Source organism: Prionailurus bengalensis, chromosome A1 (genome assembly GCF_016509475.1).
Source record: "Prionailurus bengalensis isolate Pbe53 chromosome A1, Fcat_Pben_1.1_paternal_pri, whole genome shotgun sequence".
Taxonomy (NCBI): Eukaryota; Metazoa; Chordata; class Mammalia; order Carnivora; family Felidae; genus Prionailurus; species Prionailurus bengalensis.
The window spans coordinates 145,796,123-145,818,054 of record NC_057343.1 but is presented as its reverse complement, the minus strand read 5'-3'; the positions used below and the strand labels follow the sequence as shown (position 1 = coordinate 145,818,054).

At 34.6% G+C, this 21,932-nt stretch overlaps 1 protein-coding gene across 4 annotated transcripts in view; it reads left to right on the top strand.

The window, feature by feature from the left end:
- Positions 1–21,932, top strand: part of SSBP2 (single stranded DNA binding protein 2) — a 318,553-nt gene that overhangs the window by 217,103 nt on the left and 79,518 nt on the right. For 2 of the 4 annotated variants that reach the window (XM_043593182.1, XM_043593180.1), the window contains exon 5: positions 4,127–4,216. The exons of the other annotated variants lie outside the window; for them this stretch is intronic. In XM_043593182.1, the coding sequence (XP_043449117.1) occupies positions 4,127–4,216 (90 nt within the window). The remainder of the gene's footprint in view (positions 1–4,126; positions 4,217–21,932) is intronic. 4 annotated transcript variants of the gene reach the window in all.

Here is a 21,932-nt window from a genome sequence, read left to right as displayed (position 1 = left end):
TAACGATTTCATGGTAACTCTTTAAAGTTCATTTTTGTATGTCCTTGGGAAAGCAAGTAATTCCCCAAATTTAATACATTGGATACATAAAAAGTAGGTACAATTATATTAGTGATTTGGGAAAATATAAAAGGAAAAGTAAAGTTGTCACTCTCAAAAAAACCTTGAAATTTAAGTCCTGTGACAAAATAAATGATTTAAGAATAGTTAGAAAATATCTGAAAGTATACACTGAAAGCATATAAATTAATCCAGTGAAGAGACAAAACACTTTTAATGATTTTTTCACATTTGCCCGAAGTCTTATGTATTTAGTTTAGTAAAAGGAAATATTTTAAAACCATAATATTTTCATGTTTTTCTTTTTATGAGAGAGAGGAAAATAAAAAGTAAAACCTAAATAATCATGCATATATTTGGGGCGCCTGGGTGGCGCAGTCGGTTAAGCGTCCGACTTCAGCCAGGTCACGATCTCGCAGTCCGTGGGTTCGAGCCCCGCGTCAGGGTCTGGGCTGATGGCTCAGAGCCTGGAGCCTGTTTCCGATTCTGTGTCTCCCTCTCTCTCTGCCCCTCCCCCATTCATGCTCTGTCTCTCTCTGTCCCAAAAATAAAATAAACGTTGAAAAAAAAATTAAAAAAAAATAAAAGCATACATTATTTATATTGATATAAGTGAGCAAGTTAAGCAATTTGATAAATATACTCTTTCACAATGCTTGAAGTGCCACTTAGTGTGTGTACCTCTGTAGTATTTATTATCAGATTAGTATTTGTTAATGATTTACATGGTGTACCAAATGGTACTCTAAGCTTGAGTCCACACAGTACAATAAACAGTGAATTATCCTTTGTCAATAAATCCCAGAAGACTGGATGCATAATTTAGCTCAAAAATGTGGTCCACAGAGTGAAGTTTGGGCTGAAATGCTCTGAACTAGTGCTTTCTATGAGGTAAACAAACTGGGTAATTATTAAGATTCTGTTCACATCACTTTGTATCCTTAAGCCAAGGATAGAAATTAGTATCACACCAGAAAATGAAATCATGCTCTATACTATAAATCATCTACCTATAAAACTCTTCTGTTTTCAAGACACTTCTATTATTATGCCCAAAGTATGATTATTTTTTTTTTCAAAGTATGATTATTAAGAAAGAAAAAATTCCACAAAATTCTTGTGCCACTGTAAGGGAATAGGTACAAATGAAGAATTTGCACATCTTGAAATGTGGGAAGACATCCTCAACAACAAAGCAAGAGTCATATTTAAATAAGTTGATGGGGCACCTGGGTGGCTCAGTTGGTTAAACATCCAACTTTGGTTCAGGTCATGATCTTGCGGTTTGTGAGTGCGAGCCCCGTGTTGGGCTCTGTGCTGACAACTCAGAGCCTGGAGTATGCTTAGGAATCAGTGACTCCCTCTCTCTCTGCCCCTCTCCCACCCAAGCTCTGTCTCTCTCTGTCTCTCAAAAAATAAATGTTTAAGTAAAAATTAAAAAAAAAATAAGTCACCATAACATGATCCATTCGTTTATATGATTTACTCATTCATTCGTAAATATTCTATTTATTTTTTAAGTGCTTGTTTATTTTTGAGAGTGAGAGAACACAAGCAGAGGAATGCAGAGAGAGTGATTGAGAAAGAGACACAGAATTTGAAGGCTCCAGGCCCCAGGCTGCATGCTGTCAGTGCAGAGCCTGATAAGGCACTTGAACCCACCAACTGTGATATCATGACCTGAGCTGAAGTCTGACACTTAACTAAGGAATCATCCAGGTGCCCCCCCCAACTATTCTATTTAAATTTATAATCCCTATCCCTTTATTGGGAATTCCCTATTCCTTGCTCTTTTTTTTTTTCTACAAAGCACTCACCATTATCTTTCTTCTTTCACTAGAATGTTAACTTCCAAATAGCAAGGATTTTTTTTCCCTATAGCGTTAACTGCTGTGTTGCAGAACTTAAAAGACTTCTTGGCAATTTGTATTTTGACTGAATTTATTCTATAATTTTGAAGTCATAAAATGAAAACTCAAAAGGCATTTTAAAGATTTAATTTGCTTAAATCTTCATCTGAATCATGTATTTTGTTTCACTTTTAAATAATAGCTGAAAAAAAAACAAAAGGGAGCACATACAATGCAGAACATAGAAGGAAAAAAACGTAGCATATTATATGCCTTTAAACAATATAGTCCCCAAAAAGAAAACAAATAAAGGAGCCAACGATGACTCAGTATTTTTACTTGTTGAATTTTAATTTAGATGCAGACAAACTTTTTCTTTTCCTTAGGGGAGGCAAAAGCTTCTTTTATGTACTTTCTAAGCAATTAGAACTGAGGGGAAAATAGCATCTTTGAATTACACTAAGACGTTGCAGTAACCCATTGAATTCTATTTTATTTTTTGTAAACCTGCTCAAAGTTGTAATACACAACTACAGTAGTATTTTTTCTATATAATGTAGCATATTTTTTCTATAAAAATATAGGTAAGAGTAGTTTACAAACTTGTCTCAAAAATATTTCTCTTCTGCAATTAATTAGAACAATAGTGACATCTTATCTCTAGCTCTTAGTACTGAGAGCAATTTGCCCATGACAGTAATTCACTGTCAAAGGATCTAGATCAAATCTTTCTTCCTAGATCAAGCTTTAATCATATATATTTAAACTTTCACTGTAACATTGTATATTAAAATTTTACACCAGTTTAGTTAAATGAAAAAAAAAAAGATTTGGTTTCATTTTTTAAAAATATGAATGTTGATACATAAAGCAAAATAGAACACTATCTGTCAAATAGTGGGTATTTAATGTACATTAATGAAATTGCATGCTTTTGCTTAAAATAGAATAACAGATAAATGTTTCATCTTAATATCTAAGATATATTATTTCTCCTTTTATACTTATCTGCTTTATCAGAAGCTTAGAATTTTGGCATTCATAGGTAAGCAACATTTTAGATAACCACATTTAAATCTACATTTTCTCAGGAAACACTCAAATCATTGGTCTTCATTATTAATAACTACTAGTATTACAGAATAAACACGTGTTAGTATTTTTACAAATTTATATACCAGGAAATGTAGGCTATAAATATATTGATATTGCATCTTGTAATGGATTATTAATGCATGAATGACTACCCTGATGTAGAGGCAAGGACAGTGGGACAGATAGACTAGATCCATTATTTGTTTTGAGTTCTTTCGTAGCAGAACTGTTAGATGCATACTGACCTTTCTTCAGCACATTTCTGATCTCTTGACTGCTCTTAGGATTTATAATATGCCTAACCAGGTAGAGGAATGAAAACCCATGATTATAGAATAGTGATATGTATTACTGTTCTGTGTAAGAATTAAATCTAAAGCCTATATTTAATTACAAAGAATCTAACTCAAAATTTTTCATTCTCCTATTTCATGAAGCTCTAGTGTGCCATGAAATAATTTGTAAGTGAAGTAGACTGAGTTTTTCAATCGTTTTTTTTTCATAATCTGTTTATATGAGACTAATCTCTCTAAATCGAATTCTTTTCTTTTATTCAGTCTCCTAATTACTTTTTCATCCTCACCACTTTGTTTTTGCTAACAACTCTATTTTGGCTGCCAGTTATAGCATATCAGAAATTGAATAATGTGTTACCACCTATAAGCAGAAAATTAATTGTATTTGTCTGTGACAAATAAAAAGCATAATCTTAAAAAAGAGTTCTTTTTTCCAATTTTGTAACCACCATTTTCACACTTACTACCGACATATTTCCATATTTGTTATTAATGTTGTCATTTCAGATGCCTGTGCCTTAAATAAAGCATTTACTTAAACTTTTATCTTTTTGTCATATTATTATTTGCCTTTTATATATCATTGAAAGATACCATCTTCTTCAAATCCTGTGATTTCAGAAAGTTTTAAAACACTTGTTTAAACCAAATAACTTAGTCATATATAAACTAACTGTTGTATCTTTGTTTACCTCTGGAGTGGGGGAAATTACTAATATTTATTCCTGGGAATGAAAGCTTCCCTTCCTACAATCTGTTATCATTAGTCTGGTTTTGTGCCTTCGTTGTAATGATATAGGTTTGTTTCTCCTTTATTCTTTGCAGAGTGCTGCAGCAGCTCCCAGCCCAGTGCTAGGAAACATTCCCCCAGGAGATGGCATGCCAGTAGGTCCTGTACCACCAGGGTTCTTTCAGGTACTCAGAGAAACTCTGACGAGGAATGTTAAGGCACAGGAACTCCTGTTTGCTTTTATTGAAAGATATGAACGAGAATGAGGCTATTTTGATTCTTAAGGTAAACGTAATGTGTGCAGCCAACTCTTGATTATTCAGAGACCGGTTATTTAGTGTATAGATTAGCCCTTCCTTCCTGTGTTTTTATTTGTTGTCAAATTTTTATTCATTTATTTATTTTGACATTTCCTTGTTCAAGTAAGAAAGAAAGAGAGTGGAAATGCAAACTGGCCCCTTAAGTTAACTGTGGTAAAGATGTGATGGGAAAAGAGGCTGAAGATAAAGTTCTGTAATCATATATAGATTTCAACTACTCCAGCCATCCAGATCTCCACAGACCAAAGATAATCAAGATTTGGCTGTAATTTCAAAATATGGCTAAATCATAACCTCTTCATTTATCAAAATTACAGGCTATATCGAGATATTTTGATAATCATCTTTTTGGCTTTTAAGCTAGAATTGTTATTAATATTATTATGTGACATTTTAAAATCAGATTTTTAAAATACAAATGCTAGTATTTTAGAATTTCAACAAGGCCACTTATTTTAGCAATGATGGTAATGATTTTAGAATTATAATACATCCACTTTTAAATTTTATTTTATTTCCATTTAATTCTAACAGTTTTCTAACACAAAGAAGTATAGACTCTGAAGTTTATTATTTTTTTACTACATAGTTAATTTTATAACATCCTTTGAGAAAATTAACAAGAACTTAGGAGTTAAGAACCAGAATTGGAAGGCATTATGGGAATTAGTGTAATGTGCTATATTGTTAATGAATTACATTAGGTACTTACAAACTAATCTGTCACTTTAGTGTTTTTATATTTTCACAGTCCTTGATAGTCATTTGCTACTTAATCCATACCATCATTACATTTCTTATAATCTAGGAGCATATTATAACTCTTGATTAGTAATTAAACCATCTCCATTTAAGATGATAATACTAGCTAACACTTATTAACCACATACTATACGTTATGCTTTGTTCTAAATGTTTTATATAAACTCTTAATTCTCACCGTAACCTTAGGTGTGAAGTATGTATTATTACTGTTCCTATTGCACACATGGAAAAACCAAGGCTTGGTAGATAAGTGGCTTGCACGAAGTCAGAAAGTGACAGGGTCAAGATTCAAATCAAGCTTTTGTGGACTTCTGCCACAGAATTTACCTTTTAAAGTTCATAACTGATCATTATTCATAATATTTTTAGCTCATTTAATTTTTTTCCCTCATGCTCTCTTTCTTTTGCCAAGGAGGAATTAGAGTTAGTGAATAAATCAGAAGGGTTTATTTACATATAAGAGTTAATAGAAGCTCTCTAAATGGCACTTTTAAAAAGAGGGGTGGGTTGGGAAGGAAGCCAAATACTTCTAGGGTAAAACAAACATGTATAAACCCATACATTTTAATTTTCACGTTTTGTTAAATGAACCATTCTCCTCTTACCTGTCTTGTGCCTGATTCTTGGTAAGAGGAGTTGAAACAGAGTTAACTTTGTTTTAATTATTCCAGTGTGATACATACTTAAGAACTACTACATGCCAGGCACTGTGGTAAGCATCTAAAAATGAGTATGGTAATATGTACCTTCCCAAAGTTCATTGTCTAGCCAGAGGCATTATTAAAAATAAATAACTGTAATATAGCAAGGTATGTGCTGTAACAGACTCAAGTGTAAGGTTCTGTGATAACCTAGAAGAAGAGCTGTTAAGTCTGCCTGAATTGAACCTGGGAGTGGTTTAGAAAACATTTTCCAGGGGTAAAAAACAGAGGAATGATATTCCAGAAAGTGGAAACAATATAAGCAAAAGTATAAAGGCCTTCAAAAAAGCATATATTGTGGTTAAGGAGAGAGAGACAAGGCAATTAGAGTATAGAAAAAAATGGCTGTAATAAATGAGTGGAGTGTACTCTTAGAGCAAATTAGGAGGCCACCAAACCCAATCTTGGGAGGGTCATTGTCAGGGAAGTATTCTCAAATTAGTAAATGAAATCCAAAGTGGCATCTAAGGATGAGTTAGGCGAAGAGACAAGGAGAGAGGAAAGGAATATTCCAGGAAGAGGAAAAAGAGTTTCCAAAGGCCCAGAGGGGAAAATAGAGAAACTAAATATTAAAAAACAACACAATGGAGCTTAATTGGCTAAAGGGAGAGTAGCTGGTGATGAGGCTCCAGAGGAACCTAGAGGAGCTTGTAGGTCACGTAGGAATTTGAACTTGATTTTAAGGACAGTAATAAACTATTGGAGGATGTGAAGCAGGAGAGAGGCATGTTAATATTTGTACTTTTAGAAGAATCACTCCAGTGTGGCCAGGATTTCTGAAGCCAGGTCTGAAGGTAGGAAGACTACTTAGGAGGCTAGTACAGTGATCCAGGTGGGATTTAATGATGGCCTGGACTAAGAGAGTGGCAATGGGTGTGGAGAGAGATGAACAGATTTAAGAGACAAATAAATGCAAAGGGTATGAGTAAAAGAATTCAAAAATAATACCCTGGTTTCCTTCTCTAACCTGGGCAGATGGGGATTTTATTTTCTGACATAGAGCCCACAAAACAAGGAGTAGGTTTGAGGTGGGACAGATGAAGTTCCTGTGGGACCTCCAGATAGAGATATCCTTTAGACCAGTGAACATACAGGTTTGAAGCCTAAGGCAGCGATCCAGGCTAGAGATAGTCATATTAAGGGCACTTGAGTCCACAGAGGTAGATTAATTATCCAGCAAGAAAGTATAGAATGAGAGAGTAAGAGAGTATGCAACTGAAATCCCAGAACACTAACACTTAAAAGGTAAACAAAGGCAACAGAATTCATTAAAAAGAATGATGCAAAGGTATCACTTGATTGACTAGTACAGTAGCCCAGGGAAGAGATCTTGTGACCCATCAAAGAGTAGTGGCAATAAGATTGGAAAGGAAGAAGCAATTCATAGTTATGTTTGATAGGCTTTAGTTGATTAACAAAATTAGGGTTAGAGGAAAAAGAGTTGGACGATTCAAGGATCGTTCTGAGGTTCCTATTTTGGACTTCTGGAAAGTTTCAATGTCTTTATCTGAGTTAGGAAAGACAGAAGGTAGAAAAAGCTAAATACGTTTGAGTTTGGTATATGTCATTCCCCTTTATCCAGGGAGACCATTCTACCTAATCCCAGATACTCTTTTACCCCATTCAATGGGCTTAATGTCCAGTCTCCCTAGGAATACCTCTTTGAAATAATGAATAACTCAAACCATCAAACTTTTAAAAAAGAAATGGAATGTTATCATCTTTTGTACATATAATGATGGAGTTAGTCTACTCAAATGTTTCCTAAATATCAGCCTTGGTTTCCTACAGTGATTGGTCAGTACTTCAATGTGATCCTGGCCATAATGCCTGTTGTTAATGAAAAGTACTACCTTATGTGAGTAGAAATAACAGCAGACAACCACAATTCAAGCCCAAATACCAGTTTCTAATTCAATTCTGAAGAGACATTCAACTCCAAGAATTATCCAGAGTAAGAGAAGAATAGTTTTGAATCCTCATTCTTAGTGAGGAAATGCAAAACTTATTTGGGCTCACCTGGAATGGGAGTAGGTTAGGAAAGGATTGAGCCTATTAAATGTAATTAAAAAAATGAAACTAAGGAAAGAAGAGGTTGTCATTAGCACATAAAGCACCTGCATCAGTAGTTTTGAGTTGTTCACTATGTGATGATATCGTAAAATTTAGATTAGTGTTTATTTGTGACAGATATTAACATGGTTCATACTTCAACTTTGATATTTTTATTGAAATGGGAGAGCTTCTGTTATTTTGTTGGAGGTCAGTTAAGTAAAATCTAATTGGAATAATAGGTCATGCAAAAGGAAGTATCAATTTAGTAAAATAAAGCATTTAAAGTAAGATACATATTTATTTAGAGTTTTTTCTCTAAGGAGTAATTGGTATACAGACCCCTATAAATTTTCAAAGTGACCTGCCATGGAACCGGTGAGTGACGTTAGAGCAGCTTTATTTTTTTTTTAATTATTAAAAATTTTTTTCATGTTTATTTATTTTTAAGAGAGAGGAAGACAGAGCACAAGCAGGGGAGGGGCAGAGAGGAAGACACAGAATCCAAATCAGGCTCCAGGCTCTGAGCTGTCAGCACAGAGCCTGACTCAGGGCTCAAACCCACAAACTGTGAGATCATGATCTGAGCCAAAGTCACATGCTTAACCGACTGAGCCACCTAGGCACCCCTGCAGCAACTTTCTTAAATTGGCAAGTCTTGCTACTGGGTCAGAGGGAAGACCATAGAAGCGGCCATTGATCTAACTAGAATTTGGCAGTTTTAGTGGAAGAAAATGTGTTATTGTGGCATCGTATGGGTACACATAGTAGGCACTCAGAATGAGTCTCTACTTTGAGTCTCCTATCCCTGTACTAGGATCTTACTCAAAGTTTTCATTGTATGCTAAGAAATATTAATTACGTATTGACAGCATCAATCTGCTATTCATTCATTTTCATAGCATTCTTATGAAAAGACAGGCAAAGTTTGATTCCTGCAATTTATTGAATAGGTAGGATTGTTCCTTGAACCAATTAGATTTCCTTCTTGCTTAAATATAACAATCAAAATGGTTTAGTAAAATGCATAAAACAAAACAAAGTTCTTATTCTTTTGTGTTTAAAAAATTGGACTCTTTGTCACCTTATGAAGTTCTGTAATTTTATAGATTTGAGTAACAAGAAAGCCTTTCTTGTGAATTTATTACAATTTGTGTACCACATTGAAGACAGGGGCATTTTATATTTCAACCAAGAAAATTTGAGGGGGGTGGGTGGTGAAAATTCTTTATTTTTCCCTCCTTTCTGGTCTTTACCACAAGAAAACTTTTAAGTAGAAAACTATATCTTGTATTTTTGTCACTATAACTAAACATATCTTTATCTTTTTTATAAAAACATAATCTTTTAATAAGTGCTAATGTAGATATCTTTAAGTATGCAGTTAGTGTGGGATATGCTTGTAAATTTTGAACTCTGTAGCCTTTGGTTCATTTTTACCATGTGTGATGTTTTGTTTTGATTTTTATCTTGATAAATTTGCAGTACTGTACTCACTAGATCTTTAGTTTTCTTAACTGAAACAGTTGAAAACGAATAATATATTGATGTTGGGTTATAAATTTAAGACTGTGACATCAATAAGATTATAAATATTTGTTGAAGATAAAGGATACCAAGCAATTTATTTGCAGACTGAGGTGGTCGTCCATATTTTAAAATCTGAATTGATCGCAATTCTGATATGGTAGAAAACATGTTGCAGTAGATTTGTAAGTCATATTTTGTTTGCCTGCATAATGTTAGCAATGGGAAAGCTGCTTTGCCATCTAGTGGTGGTTTGCAGATGTCTCTCCTGGTTCCGGGTATATTTTCCAAAGGTTCTATTTTTAGCAAGACTGCACTGTAGCAAGCTGACCTAATGCTTTGACATAGTAATAACGCAATAAGAAGAATGAAAAATAGAAAGAAATCTTCCCTTTTCTCCATGGTGTTGCTATTGACCTGAAAAAGCTGAATATAAATGACATTCATAAAGCAGTGAAGACAAAAACAAAGCTCAGGGTAATACAATATTCTTGATATTTTAAAAGAAAAAGCTTCAAAATGAATGAAAAACTCAGAAAAAAATAATTATTTAATTTAACAATCTCATGGTCTTGAAACTGAAAAGAAAAGAAAAAGAAAAGAAACAAAAAGAAAAACACATTTACAAGCCCTCGTTATGTTTCTTGAGGTGGATATTTAATTTATTTCTGGAGATAAGTGGTGTATTTTGAAGATACCTTTTGGGGCTCCTGGGTGGCTCAGTCAGTTGAGCGCCTGACTTCAGCTCAGGTCATGATCTCACAACTCTTGAGTTCAAGCCCCTTGTCAGGCTCTGCGCTGACAGCTCAGAGACTGGAGCCTGCTTTGGATTTTGTGTCTCCCTCTCTCTCTGCCCCTCCTGCACTTGCGCTCTCTCTCTCAAAAATAAATAAACATTAAAAAACGTTTTTTTTTTTCAAACTAAGTACACTCATCTGCTGTGCTGTTCCTATCCAAACTTCTATACAACTATTCTAACCAGTAGCATCCTTTTTACCCTGTTATTTCTACAGAAAGTTAAATAGTCTACATGCTTTCTCAATTCCCTTTTATCATTAACCTTCATATTGTCTTTACTCCCAGTGATTTTCCTTTCCTCTTACCCTTCCTGACCATGGCCATTTCAGAGTTAGTTTTAGGTAATAATCTAAACCAGGAGAAACTCCCCTTCCCTCTCCCTACAAGTTATAGATAGCATCTCTAATCTTAGATAATGAGCCAAAAAATTAGTATATCTTTTCTTAGTTTGAATCAGTAGGGTACTGAAAATCTCAGGTAGACTTGACTTACTGAACTGCAACACCTAACATTTCCAGTATATATAGTTTAAAAATCCAAATATTAAAAATAGTATTTTTCATAACTAAATACACTGGGATTTGGAGCGTGGAAGTGGGAAGGTTGCTTATTTACCAAAAGTCAAGACATAAAAATTAAGTTTAATTTTATTTTTAAAACAACAGTTTTGAATCTTTAAAGAACAGAGATTCTAAACATCAAAACTAAAACAAGTCTTTCTCCAATACAAAGATAAAAAGGAGCCTAAAAAAATAAAGGTGTCTAATAGCTGCTGGCTTTGATAATGCTTTCCTGCAGTTGTGGTAATAGACCAGGTAATGGCAACTTGTTCTGGCCTCAACTATTAGAACAAATTAAAACTGCTCAGCTTGAGTAACCAAGTAAGCTTTTTTTTTAAAATCACAGTTTCAAACAACTAAGGATCCTATAGCAGTAACTAGATGAACAGAGAGCAAAGAGTGTATCAGGGCTTCAGAGTTAATCCATGGGTTTCTAGTTAGGAATGAAACTGTTTCCTGTTAGAAACCCTACTGTTTGGGTTTATTTACCAAAATGAATATTTAGGAAAAAGTTAACTTGGCTATCATAGACCAATGTTGGTTTTCCTTTCGCTTTAATGCTCCTTCTGCTGGCTAAAGGTGTCAGGATATTTTGTGTGAAGCAATAAAATATCATATTTTAAAGTTACATCTGTGATAGCTTATCTGTTTTTCAGCTAATTTGAGATGACAATTTTTCTTTTGAAAAGATCTCTTTATTGAAAATCCTTCCTGGAGTGCTTCAGTTTTTATTATAGCTACTTTGGTGTGTGTTGCGGGGTGGGCGGGCATATATAGCAAATTGCAAATATACAAAGGCAGTTTATAACAATTTTAGTTTTTTATTTAATGTTGGTTACAGAAACAAAATGGTCACCATTCTTTGGGGAATTAAAGATAAGAATAGGTTATTAGATATATTATAAATCCCCTCTATATATATTATATATATTATAAATCTATAGATTTGTCTTAACTATACATTAGGATGCCTTTAGCCTTTTTAAAAGGTAGCTTCTCACTAGGTGGTGTTCTGAAATTATGTATCGCTATATGAGGAGTTGAAAGATTTTTTCTGTAAAAAGCCAGATAGTAAATATTTTAGCCTTTGGAGGCTTCGAAGTCACAACTACTTAGCTCTGTTGTTGTAGTGTCCTTGTAAGGTAAAAAGCAGCCATGGACACTGTGTAGCGAAACTGCCCAGGGAAACTTTATCTACAAAAACAAGTGGTGGGCCACATGTAGTGGGTAAGCCAAAATTGCCCACTCCTATTCCATGTGAATATGGTCACCACTAGATAGCTTGTAAGAAACCTAAAAGGTAAAGACTAAGAACAATGTTCTTCCAAGTGTGTTCTTTGTAGTACTCACAAGAGAGTCCTGGAGCCTCCCCGGTTTCCAGTGTGTCAGAATCCTTGGGGATGGGGAGAAGTGGAGCTGGAAATCTTTTGTGGTTTTGTTGCTGTTTGTTTGTTTTGAACAGATGAGTCTTACAAACTAAAATGTGAGAACTACTGGCAAAGATGGCTGATGACATATAAGAGCAAACATTTACTACAACTCAAGGAAGTTGGTGGCAGGGGTGAAGGATGAGGGACTGAGGCTGCAGGTACACAGCTCAGTGAGAGGTGGGCTCCTAGAGACAGGACTGGGGCCTGTGAGGCTGAGTGCTGTACCAGGGCCAGCTGCAGATCCCTGACCTTGGGCCACCTGCGCCCTTATGAATTAAAAAAAAAAAAGAAAGAAAGAAAAGAAAAGATAAATAGAAATCCCTGTCTGCATAGAACTTAAAGTCTATTAAAGGAAACAGTAACACAATAATTATTTTTTTAAATATGATATGTTAGATTGTGATAATGAGGGAGAAAAATGAAACCTAAAAGGAAAATAGGCATTATTGCCAAAGTTTTGGATAAGGTGGTCAGATATATAAGGTCATTATAGGAATTTTGGGCTTTACTCTGAGTGGAGGGTTTTAACAGTCTTACTCTGGCTGCTCTGTTGAGATTAGTCTATAGGAGGGAAGGGGGGAAATGGGGAGACTACAGGGAGATTGCTATGTTCTGTACTAAGGTAGTAAGAGTGGTGAGAAGTGGTTGGATTCCAGATATATTTTCAAGCTTGAGCCAACAGATAGTGGTGATGGTTTGGATATGTGTTGTGAGAGAAAAAGACTACAAGGGTGACTACAAGGCTTTTGACCTACTCATATGGAAGAATGGAGTTGACATTTACTGATGTAAATCAAACTTCAAGAGGAGGTATGAGGGAGAATACCTGAAACTTAATTTTGAACTTGTTAAGACTAAGATGGCTATTAGAGAATCAGGAGATGTTTAGTAGGGAACAGAATATCAGCCTGCAGTTTTATGGTTCAGGCTTGGGCTAGAGTCATTTAGGAGTTATTAGCATGTGGATAATATTTAGAGCTCTGAGCCTGGAAGAGAACACCAAGATAGTATAGATGGAGACAAGAAGGTCTACAATGGACCTAGTGCACTCTAACGTCAAGAAGCTGGGGAGATGAGGAGGGAGCAGTGAAGAAAAATGAGAAGGAGCAGGCCAAGAGATAAGAAAACCAGGTAATGTGGTATCCTGGAAGCCACATGGAGAAAATGTTTCAAGGGGAGGAATATTCAGCTGTGCCAAATGCTACTGATAGTTTAAATTAGTTGAAGACTGACAATTGACCATTGAATTTTAACAAGGAGGTAATTTGTGGCCTTGATAAGGCCAGTTTCAGTGTAGTGATGAGCATGAAAGCCTGCTAAAAGTAGATTCAGGATAAAGTGGGAAGAGAGAAAGGGGAGACAGCAAGTGTGCCCAACATTGAGTTTTGCTCTAAAGGGAAAGCAAGAGATGATGGTGTATTTAGAGCAAGAAGTCGGGAGGCCAAAGAAATGCTGCTGGGAGTGAAGTGTTGGCTATTATAAACTGTTCATCCCTGCCGAGGAACAAAGAAAACAGCTCTGCTGGTGCCTGTGAGAAGAGCATATAGGCTATTGCGAGGTATCATCCATTACCCCCAGCAAGCTGGTGTAATCTTGAGTCGAAGATAGAATGCCAGGGAATAGACTAATCGGAGCAGTAGGATGCTTTTCAGAGAAAGTAAAATAGAATTAATTGTTTGCAGTGCTTGCAAATGTGAATGCTACCTGTTATCTGTCATTTTAATATTCTATAATAGATTGTAGATACTTTGGCATCAGTAAATATATTTTCCAGTTGAATTTGTCTTATCAGTTTTGTGTACATATATCTATATAAGGCTTGTACATAAAAATGTATATTTTAAATTGGAGATGGAGAAAAAACTTTGTGTAGTTTGAATTTTCTCATAGTGCTTATTTCTATAGATTTTAGCATTAGTCAAATTAGTAAGCTCTAGTTTCAAAACAGACTTTCTGATGCATTAACAATTTCTGTAAAAACCTGTTGTGTAGAAAGACTATTTCAAATAGTTTAGACATGAATTGAGAATAGAGATTTTATGTTTATAGGTAAGTAACCAAGTGAATATGAGAGTATCATTTCATTTTTATTTTTTTCAACGTTTTTTATTTATTTTTGGGACAGAGAGAGACAGAGCATGAACGGGGGAGGGGCAGAAGGAGAGGGAGACACAGAATCAGAAACAGGCTCCAGGCTCTGAGCCATCAGCCCAGAGCCCGATGCGGGGCTCGAACTCACGGACCGCGAGATCGTGACCTGGCTGAAGTCGGACGCTTAACTGACTGTGCCACCCAGGCGCCCCTCATTTCATTTTTAAAGAAAGCAAATATATATATATATAATTCGCCACTTGTATTAGAAGACCAAGGTTATAGGTCAGTTTGTTTAACAAACACTGTTATTGCTACTTGAGAATTTGAAAAGACTACTGCTTGATCAGTGGAAATGTCCCTACCATATTATCAGAAGAATAAGAACGAACTAGCTAATTTCTTTCCTCTTCCTTCCTTCCTTCCTTCCTTCCTTCCTTCCTTCCTTCCTTCCTTCTTTCCTTCCTTCCTTTCTTTCTCTCTTTCTTTCTTTCTTTCTTTCTTTCTTTCTTTCTTAATTTCTTTCACAATGGTACATTAAGGTACATTAAAGTACCTCTCTCCTATACTGTCATGTGAAGCAAATTTACCTGTAAGTATGAATATAAAATAGGGGAAAGGAAGAAGGGAATCCTTTGGCATTCTTCAATGAAAAACTATGAGTGGTTTTGAAAAATGATTGCTTTCGCTTCTTTTTTGATGGAGTCAGTGTGATACTTTATCCTAAATTATAAATCCTAAATTTATATACATATAAATATGTATTTTCATACCCATAGTGTCATTTTTTAAATATACTAATATGGGTTGATCTGTCAGGGACTTTAGTTTGTAGCAAGAGGCAGTACAGAGCCAGATTTAGCTTATGTAGGACTCCAGCTACTTGCCTCACAGACACACACACACACACACACACACACACACACACACAAAAGTGTGTCTGTATGTATTTGTGAATATAAACTGATCTAAAACAAATTATTAAAGTTTTTTGTAAAATGTTGTCAAAGTTTTATAGACCAGCAGACAGCATGGTCCCCTTTCAGAATCCAGAAGTCCATTGCCACACACCTCTAACATAGGTAATGAAGGGTTGAAAAATAGTCTCATCTTCTTGAAAAGGCCAATAATGTAAGTGAGCAATTTTTATGCTTAGACTAAATCCATATTAAAAGAATCAACCTGCTTATAATTCTGTGCTGAATTGGATTAGCCTTGCCAAAATAGCATCTAGAAAACTGGATCTGGTAATACTTTACAGTTATTTTATATGAGTTATTTTAATTAAGTGTTGATGATGATAGAATATCTAAGATGTATGGGAGATAAGCTACATATTTATGCTTATCAGCAGAATGCGCTAGCACAAGTATGTCATTTTGTGAGCTAAATTAGTTTAATACTGGTTGGAATTAAAATGTGTTAATCAAGAGTGTCTTATCCACTGGGGTGTCAGTAATGTCTGATGGAGGTTTTTATGGAAAACAGAAAAGAAACTAAACAAATTAAGATATATGAATTGTAAAGTAACTTTGACGAAATTCATTTGATGTATAATTTATGCTTCATTACTTTTCTACAGAAAACTCATGAAGCATCTCATGGAATTATAAGAATTGAAATATGTGAACACTTTTACTATATGAAAGATGGCTGTAGTGAAATACAGAAGTCACAACCCTAATGGTTATTCAAAATAATAATCTCAGTAGTATTTATTATTGATAGCTCATGACTTTAGGAAAGTTAGAATTAAGATAAAAATTTACTTCTGAGTCAGTTAAGTGTCAGACCCTTAATATTGGCTCAGGTCATAATCTCATGGTTCCTGAGATCCATGAGATCATGAGTTCCAGCCCCACGCTGGGCTCCTGTGCAGATGGTGAGGATCCTGCTTGGGATTCTTTCTCTTTTTGCCCCTTCCATGCTGTCTCGCTCCCTCTCTCAAAAATAAATAAACTTAAAAAAAAGATAGAGATTTACTTGTAAGTAAAATATGGAATAGCAAAGTAGAGAAATCTACATAGGAAAGTTGTATACAGTAAAGAGAACTAAATTAATTAAAAAATAGACACAGAATGAGTAAAAACTAATATTTAGTGTTTAAAAGAATGTTTATTCTTTGGATAAAATAGTGTAGTGAACATATTTTTTACTACCTTTCCAGAAGTATAAAAAATAATTATAACCTACTTTATTTATCATTTCTAAAAGTTTTGTTTCAGAGAAGTTTTTTCCTTGAAAGATTCTAGAATAATTTTCATGTCATAAAATTGTGTCTTATTCCCTTTGTCTGCTTAAAACAGTGCATTAAAAATAGAAGAAGAAAGATTAAATCTGTCTAAAGCCATATCTTCACAGGACCAAGTGAACTACATATTTGATCTTTATGTAATTAATATAATATTTTTTCTGTCTATATGTAACTTTGCATCTTTTGTTATTGCCTAAATAGTGATAGAAGCAAATTACTCCTTGGCAAATAACCATTTTCTTACAGATTTTTGGACTAATGGTTATGTGCTAAAAACAATATGATATTAAGAAGGTAGAATGTTAAATGTTCTTACTCAAATGCTGAGTTTTTCCTTAGTGGGAAAAAAATCTGTATGCTTAACCATGTTGTTTCTGAGACCTGAGGATTATCACTCTTTGAATATATTTCAGTCTAGAAAGAGGAGGTAAGGTTCCCTGTATAAACACAGCACTGTATGAGACAGCTGAAAAATGAACTGCAAATGAATTGTTAGCAGTTCTCAAGGCTGGTCTGAGCTTCAGGAAAAGATCAATTAAGTCACCACAGTTTTGTTCTGTTTTGTTTGTTTTGCCAAATCATATGTAAATTAACCTGATATCCTTTTATACCAAAAACTGGCAACTAAATACTGCTAGTCTATAAAACTAAGAAACATTATTTTTAACCCTGACACCCAGAAACAGTAAAAGAAACCCGAAAGTGATAGGAGGGAGTAAAAGGCCTTATTAGTCATCTAAATTATAAATTGTCTTAGATGTTGATAGGGATATTGTAATTATAATGTAGTATCTTGTTGGGGTCAACACTTTGCTCCTTACCTGTCCTCTGGAAAATATAAATTATCCTATTTAATCAAGCAGAATTCTCCCCTCTAATTTATAACTATGTTCTCACTAGACAAAGCAGATATACTGTGCTAATACTGTGGCTTACTGTTTACATTGTCAATAGATATTGTGTATTTAAAAAAATTTTTTTAATGTTTATTTATTTTTAAGAGAGAGAGAGAGAGAGCAGGGGAGGGGCAGAGAGAGAGGGAAACACAGAATGCAAAGCAGGCTCCAGGCTCTGAGCTGTCAGCACAGAGACCAACGTGGGGCTTGAACTCATGCACTGCGAGATCATGACCTGAGCCAAAGTTGGATGCTTAACCAACTGAGCCACCTAGGTGCCCCAATATTATCTATTTTTAACAAGACACATTGGTCAAGGGAGATTTTACACAAGGGAACGAAACTTTATTTTGTGCTGGTTTTTAGTCTTCCATCAATGTCGTTCATTCTTTTAGTCAATGAACCAGCTATGGAACCAACCAAATATTTACTGAATGCAGCTCTGTGCGTTCTCTCTTAGAATGTGCTAACTGCTTCCTTTCCTTTCTCATGAACCTCACTATAAGTTATCATATTATAATGAACAGTCTGATTATAATAGTGATACGCTTCTAATCATTCCACATCCATTTATCACCATTCCCCACTCATCTTCTATTCCCTTTTGGCATGTGACTTAAAAACATAAATAAGTACAGTCAAGACAACATATATTATCAAAACCCTACCGAAAGTATTTAAGAGAGCTAGAGGTTACTAAATTTATTTTATTTCAATTGTTGCATTGCTTTTAGTTCAGTGAATCAAGAGCACATGCTAATTAGTGCTTTGTATGCAAATAAACTTACTTACCTGAAATACCACTGCCTTTTCAGCTTTTCCTGGTTGAGTGGTAACTAGCAAGGGTAAAGAATTCTGCCTTAAGTGAATGGTAGCACCATTGCTGGGGGGCCAAGGAGAAAGTGCCAAGTCAGGCAGTTTATTTATGGTCCCCCGGTTGTATGTGTACCTGCCTTCATTCTGTAAAGGTATTACTGGAACTGTTTTCTCTGTAAGAAAACTAAAATGGCAGGTAAAAAATTAGGTCTTTGGTTTTCTTTACAGAGTAAGGAGGCTGATCTAGTAAATTCTAAAAAGTACAACCTTGTGCTATAAAATGTGTCAAAAAGTTACATTCAAATAAAATTTGGTAAGTCAGATTTTATTATAATTGTACAATAGAAAGCTTATAAAACTTCCATTGAGTAATTTTGTGAAGAAGTCACTGTTTGAGTATTCATTTTTTAAATATTTTTAAGTTCATATTTTCTTAAACTTGGTAATTGTTTCTTTGTATTTTAAAAAGATACTATTTCTTTCAAAATTATAAGCAAATCTTACATGAATAATTTTGTCCTAAAAAATTTCAGTTATTTTATGTTAGGTAAGTCCTGTAAAATTGTATGTTTTAGAGCAATCTTCAGAAGAGCAATCTCACTTGCAGGTAGTATGAGGAAAGAGAAAGAGCTGGTTTCTTCTAATTCTTGTTCTAAATGTTACATTTGTCCATTCTAAAGAAATCAGTATTATCTTCCCTTTGTCACTGATTTTTTGTAAATTGTGGTTTGAAAATAAAATATAGTATATAGAAAAATTGTATAAAGAATATACAAGTATGTAGTATATATAGTATATAAATGGTACACAGAGAATGCTTAAGTGGGATTTTAAAGCCACTCATTTTTAATGATTTTAAATTTTCTTTATTATCAGTTTATTCTCAAAGGCTAATATTTAAAGAGTTTCTAAAGCCATTCTGAAATATTTAAAATAAGATATAAGGTGATTTATGTATTGCCACCTCAATTTTAAGGATTCTTGTGAATACCAGTTTTATTTTATGGATTAATTTCCCTAGCATTAAGATAATGACTTGCTCTGCAATGGTTTTGTGTTCTTTCCTCTGAAGTGGATTTCCTTCACACCAGGGCACACATTATACTACAGTGTACGGAATCCTGTATGATGATGGTGTGAACAAAGTGCTGAAGAAATAGAAGGAAAGTCTTGATTTTTAAACAGACCCTTGGGGGATTACTAGAAATTTACTTGACAGAGAAAGAATACATGGTAATCTCAAGAAGGAGAGAATATTCTGGTGTTGAAAAGTCATATTTATGTTTTCTAAAAACTATTAAAATATTAGAAAATATTATGGTGAGGGGTGCCTGGGTGGCTCAGTCGGTTAAACGTCCAATTTCGGCTCAGGTCATGATCTCACAGTTGGTGAGTTCGAGCACCACATCGGGCTCTGTGCTGACAGCTCAGATTCTGTCTCTCTCTCTTTCTCTGCCCCTCCCCCACTCACACTCTGTCTCTCTCAAAAATAAACATTAAAAAAATTTTTTAAAGAAAATATGATAGTGGCAGATGGTAGTTGCACTTGTGAACACAATATGATGTATAAACGTGTTGAATCACTGTGTTGTACACCTGAAACTAATGTAACATTGTATGTCAGCTATGCTCAAATACGCTTAAAACTATACTCAAAAAATAAACAAATATTTTTAAGTGTTTGTGTTGAGAGAGAGAGAGAAAGAGAGCACATGTGCACAAGCGAGGAGGGGCAGAGAGATAGGGGAGAGAGAATCCTAGGCAGACTCCATTCTGTCAGCACAGAGCTTATTGCTAGGTTCAGTTTCACAAACTGTGAGATCATGACCTGAGCCCAAATCACAAGTTGGACGCTTAACCAACTGAGCCACCCAGACACCCCTTACCGTATATATACTAAAAGAACTTAGGGCTTAAGTGGTTCTTATCTTAGCACCTGTAATTTCAGGACAGGTAAATAAAACAATTCCATTGGGGACACTTGGCACCTTCAGAGAAGCAAAGAATCAGACTGAGCAATCTAACTTCCAGGTAGTACGAGGAAAGAGAAAGAGCTGGTTTCTTCTAATTCTTAGGGAATTGTGATAGAGCACTAGGGTTTATGAAAGATCAAATAAGAGAGGCAGACTACCCTCCACTACCAGAAAGGGCAAAGAATAAAGGAAAATCTCTCTTTTAGGGAAGCAGAAGTTTAAAATTCCATGAATAATTCTTGATATAATGGATAATAGTAATCCTTTAAGATTGAGTGACATTCATTCTGAAATAAATTCTGATTCTCAATGGTGTGATCTTTACTTAGGGGAAATGAACTGGACACTTGGTTGGTATTTCTATTGGAGGGTTGTTTTTGTTTTGTTTTTTTCCTATTCTCTTAGTCACCAAATTTTATTGATTTTTTGGATTTGTGCATGCATGCTTTTATTCCTTTTACTTTGAGTTATTGCATTCTTTCTGGGAGGATGGCTGAAACATGTAGAAAGGAGAGTTTATGCCTTTATGGAAATGTAGTTTCCATATGTCAGAATACTAACAGTGGTACTCATTTTATCTTGTGTTATAAAGAACCTGACTGCATGAGTTTTGCCTAATTTAGAAAACTTTTTAAAAGCATAGCCTTGACTTTCATTCACTCATAGCACTGCATGTTCTATCAAGTAAGGATGATGTAATATGACTTCTGAGTGAAGGCACCAGATTGAAATACTATTTTTTGTGGGTTTTCACTGGTACTTGCCATTTGGTGAAGAGAACATTCTATTTCTTTAAATTAGTGGACTAATAGAGAAAACAGTTTTTCCAGAAAATTGTTTTTCCCACTAATTATAATAGTAGAACCTTAAAAATTCTAATCCGAGGGCAGTGATCTTCATCTGCTTTGTTCACTCATATGTCCAATGACTTACTCCATTACTGCCTTTGTAGGTATTTAATATATATTTGTTGAATAAAAGAATCACTAGTATACTTTTTAATTGATAAGTTGAATTTTTTTTATTCTTCCAATGGGCCTTTGATCGGAACCAAATGCATCCTTGTCTGTTGGAGTATTTTTTTTTCTTTATGTTTTCCTTTTCTCTGGAAAGCATAGGAATAAGTTTCTCCAGCTCCTTGATGAAGATGGTTTGTGAGTTGTGCCCATCCCACCCCTACACATTTCAAATATTTGTAGCTATTTGCAATGTAGAAATCTGTATACTTAAGGGTAATGCTGGAAATAACAGAATAATGGAGTTTTGTTTTTCTTTTTAATTTTCTATGGGACTTTAGAGATTCTCTAGTCCAACTCTCTCATTTAAGATGGAGAAAATTAAAGGCCGAAGATTTTTTAGCTCAGGGACCCTCTGCTAATTAGTGTTACTACAAAACTAGAACCCAGTCCCCTGACTCCCAAATGTTTTTTCTCACACACCTTATAAATAGCCTTTTGAAGGTGAAGACTTTTTCCATTTAAAATATTGATTCACCATCATGACATCTTCAAGCAAATATCTTAATGCCCAAACTATTAAAAAAAAAAAAAAAACTTTCTTCCCCAAGTAAAAGAGTATTTTATAACCAAAAATTCTTTTCAAAAACCTGTTCTTCCCAGGCTATTAATGCAGAGAGTACTAACATGTCTATCAGTAGACATACTCTATAGTATCAGTAGGCAATCTCTTATATCAATAATTTAAACTTATTTTCATAT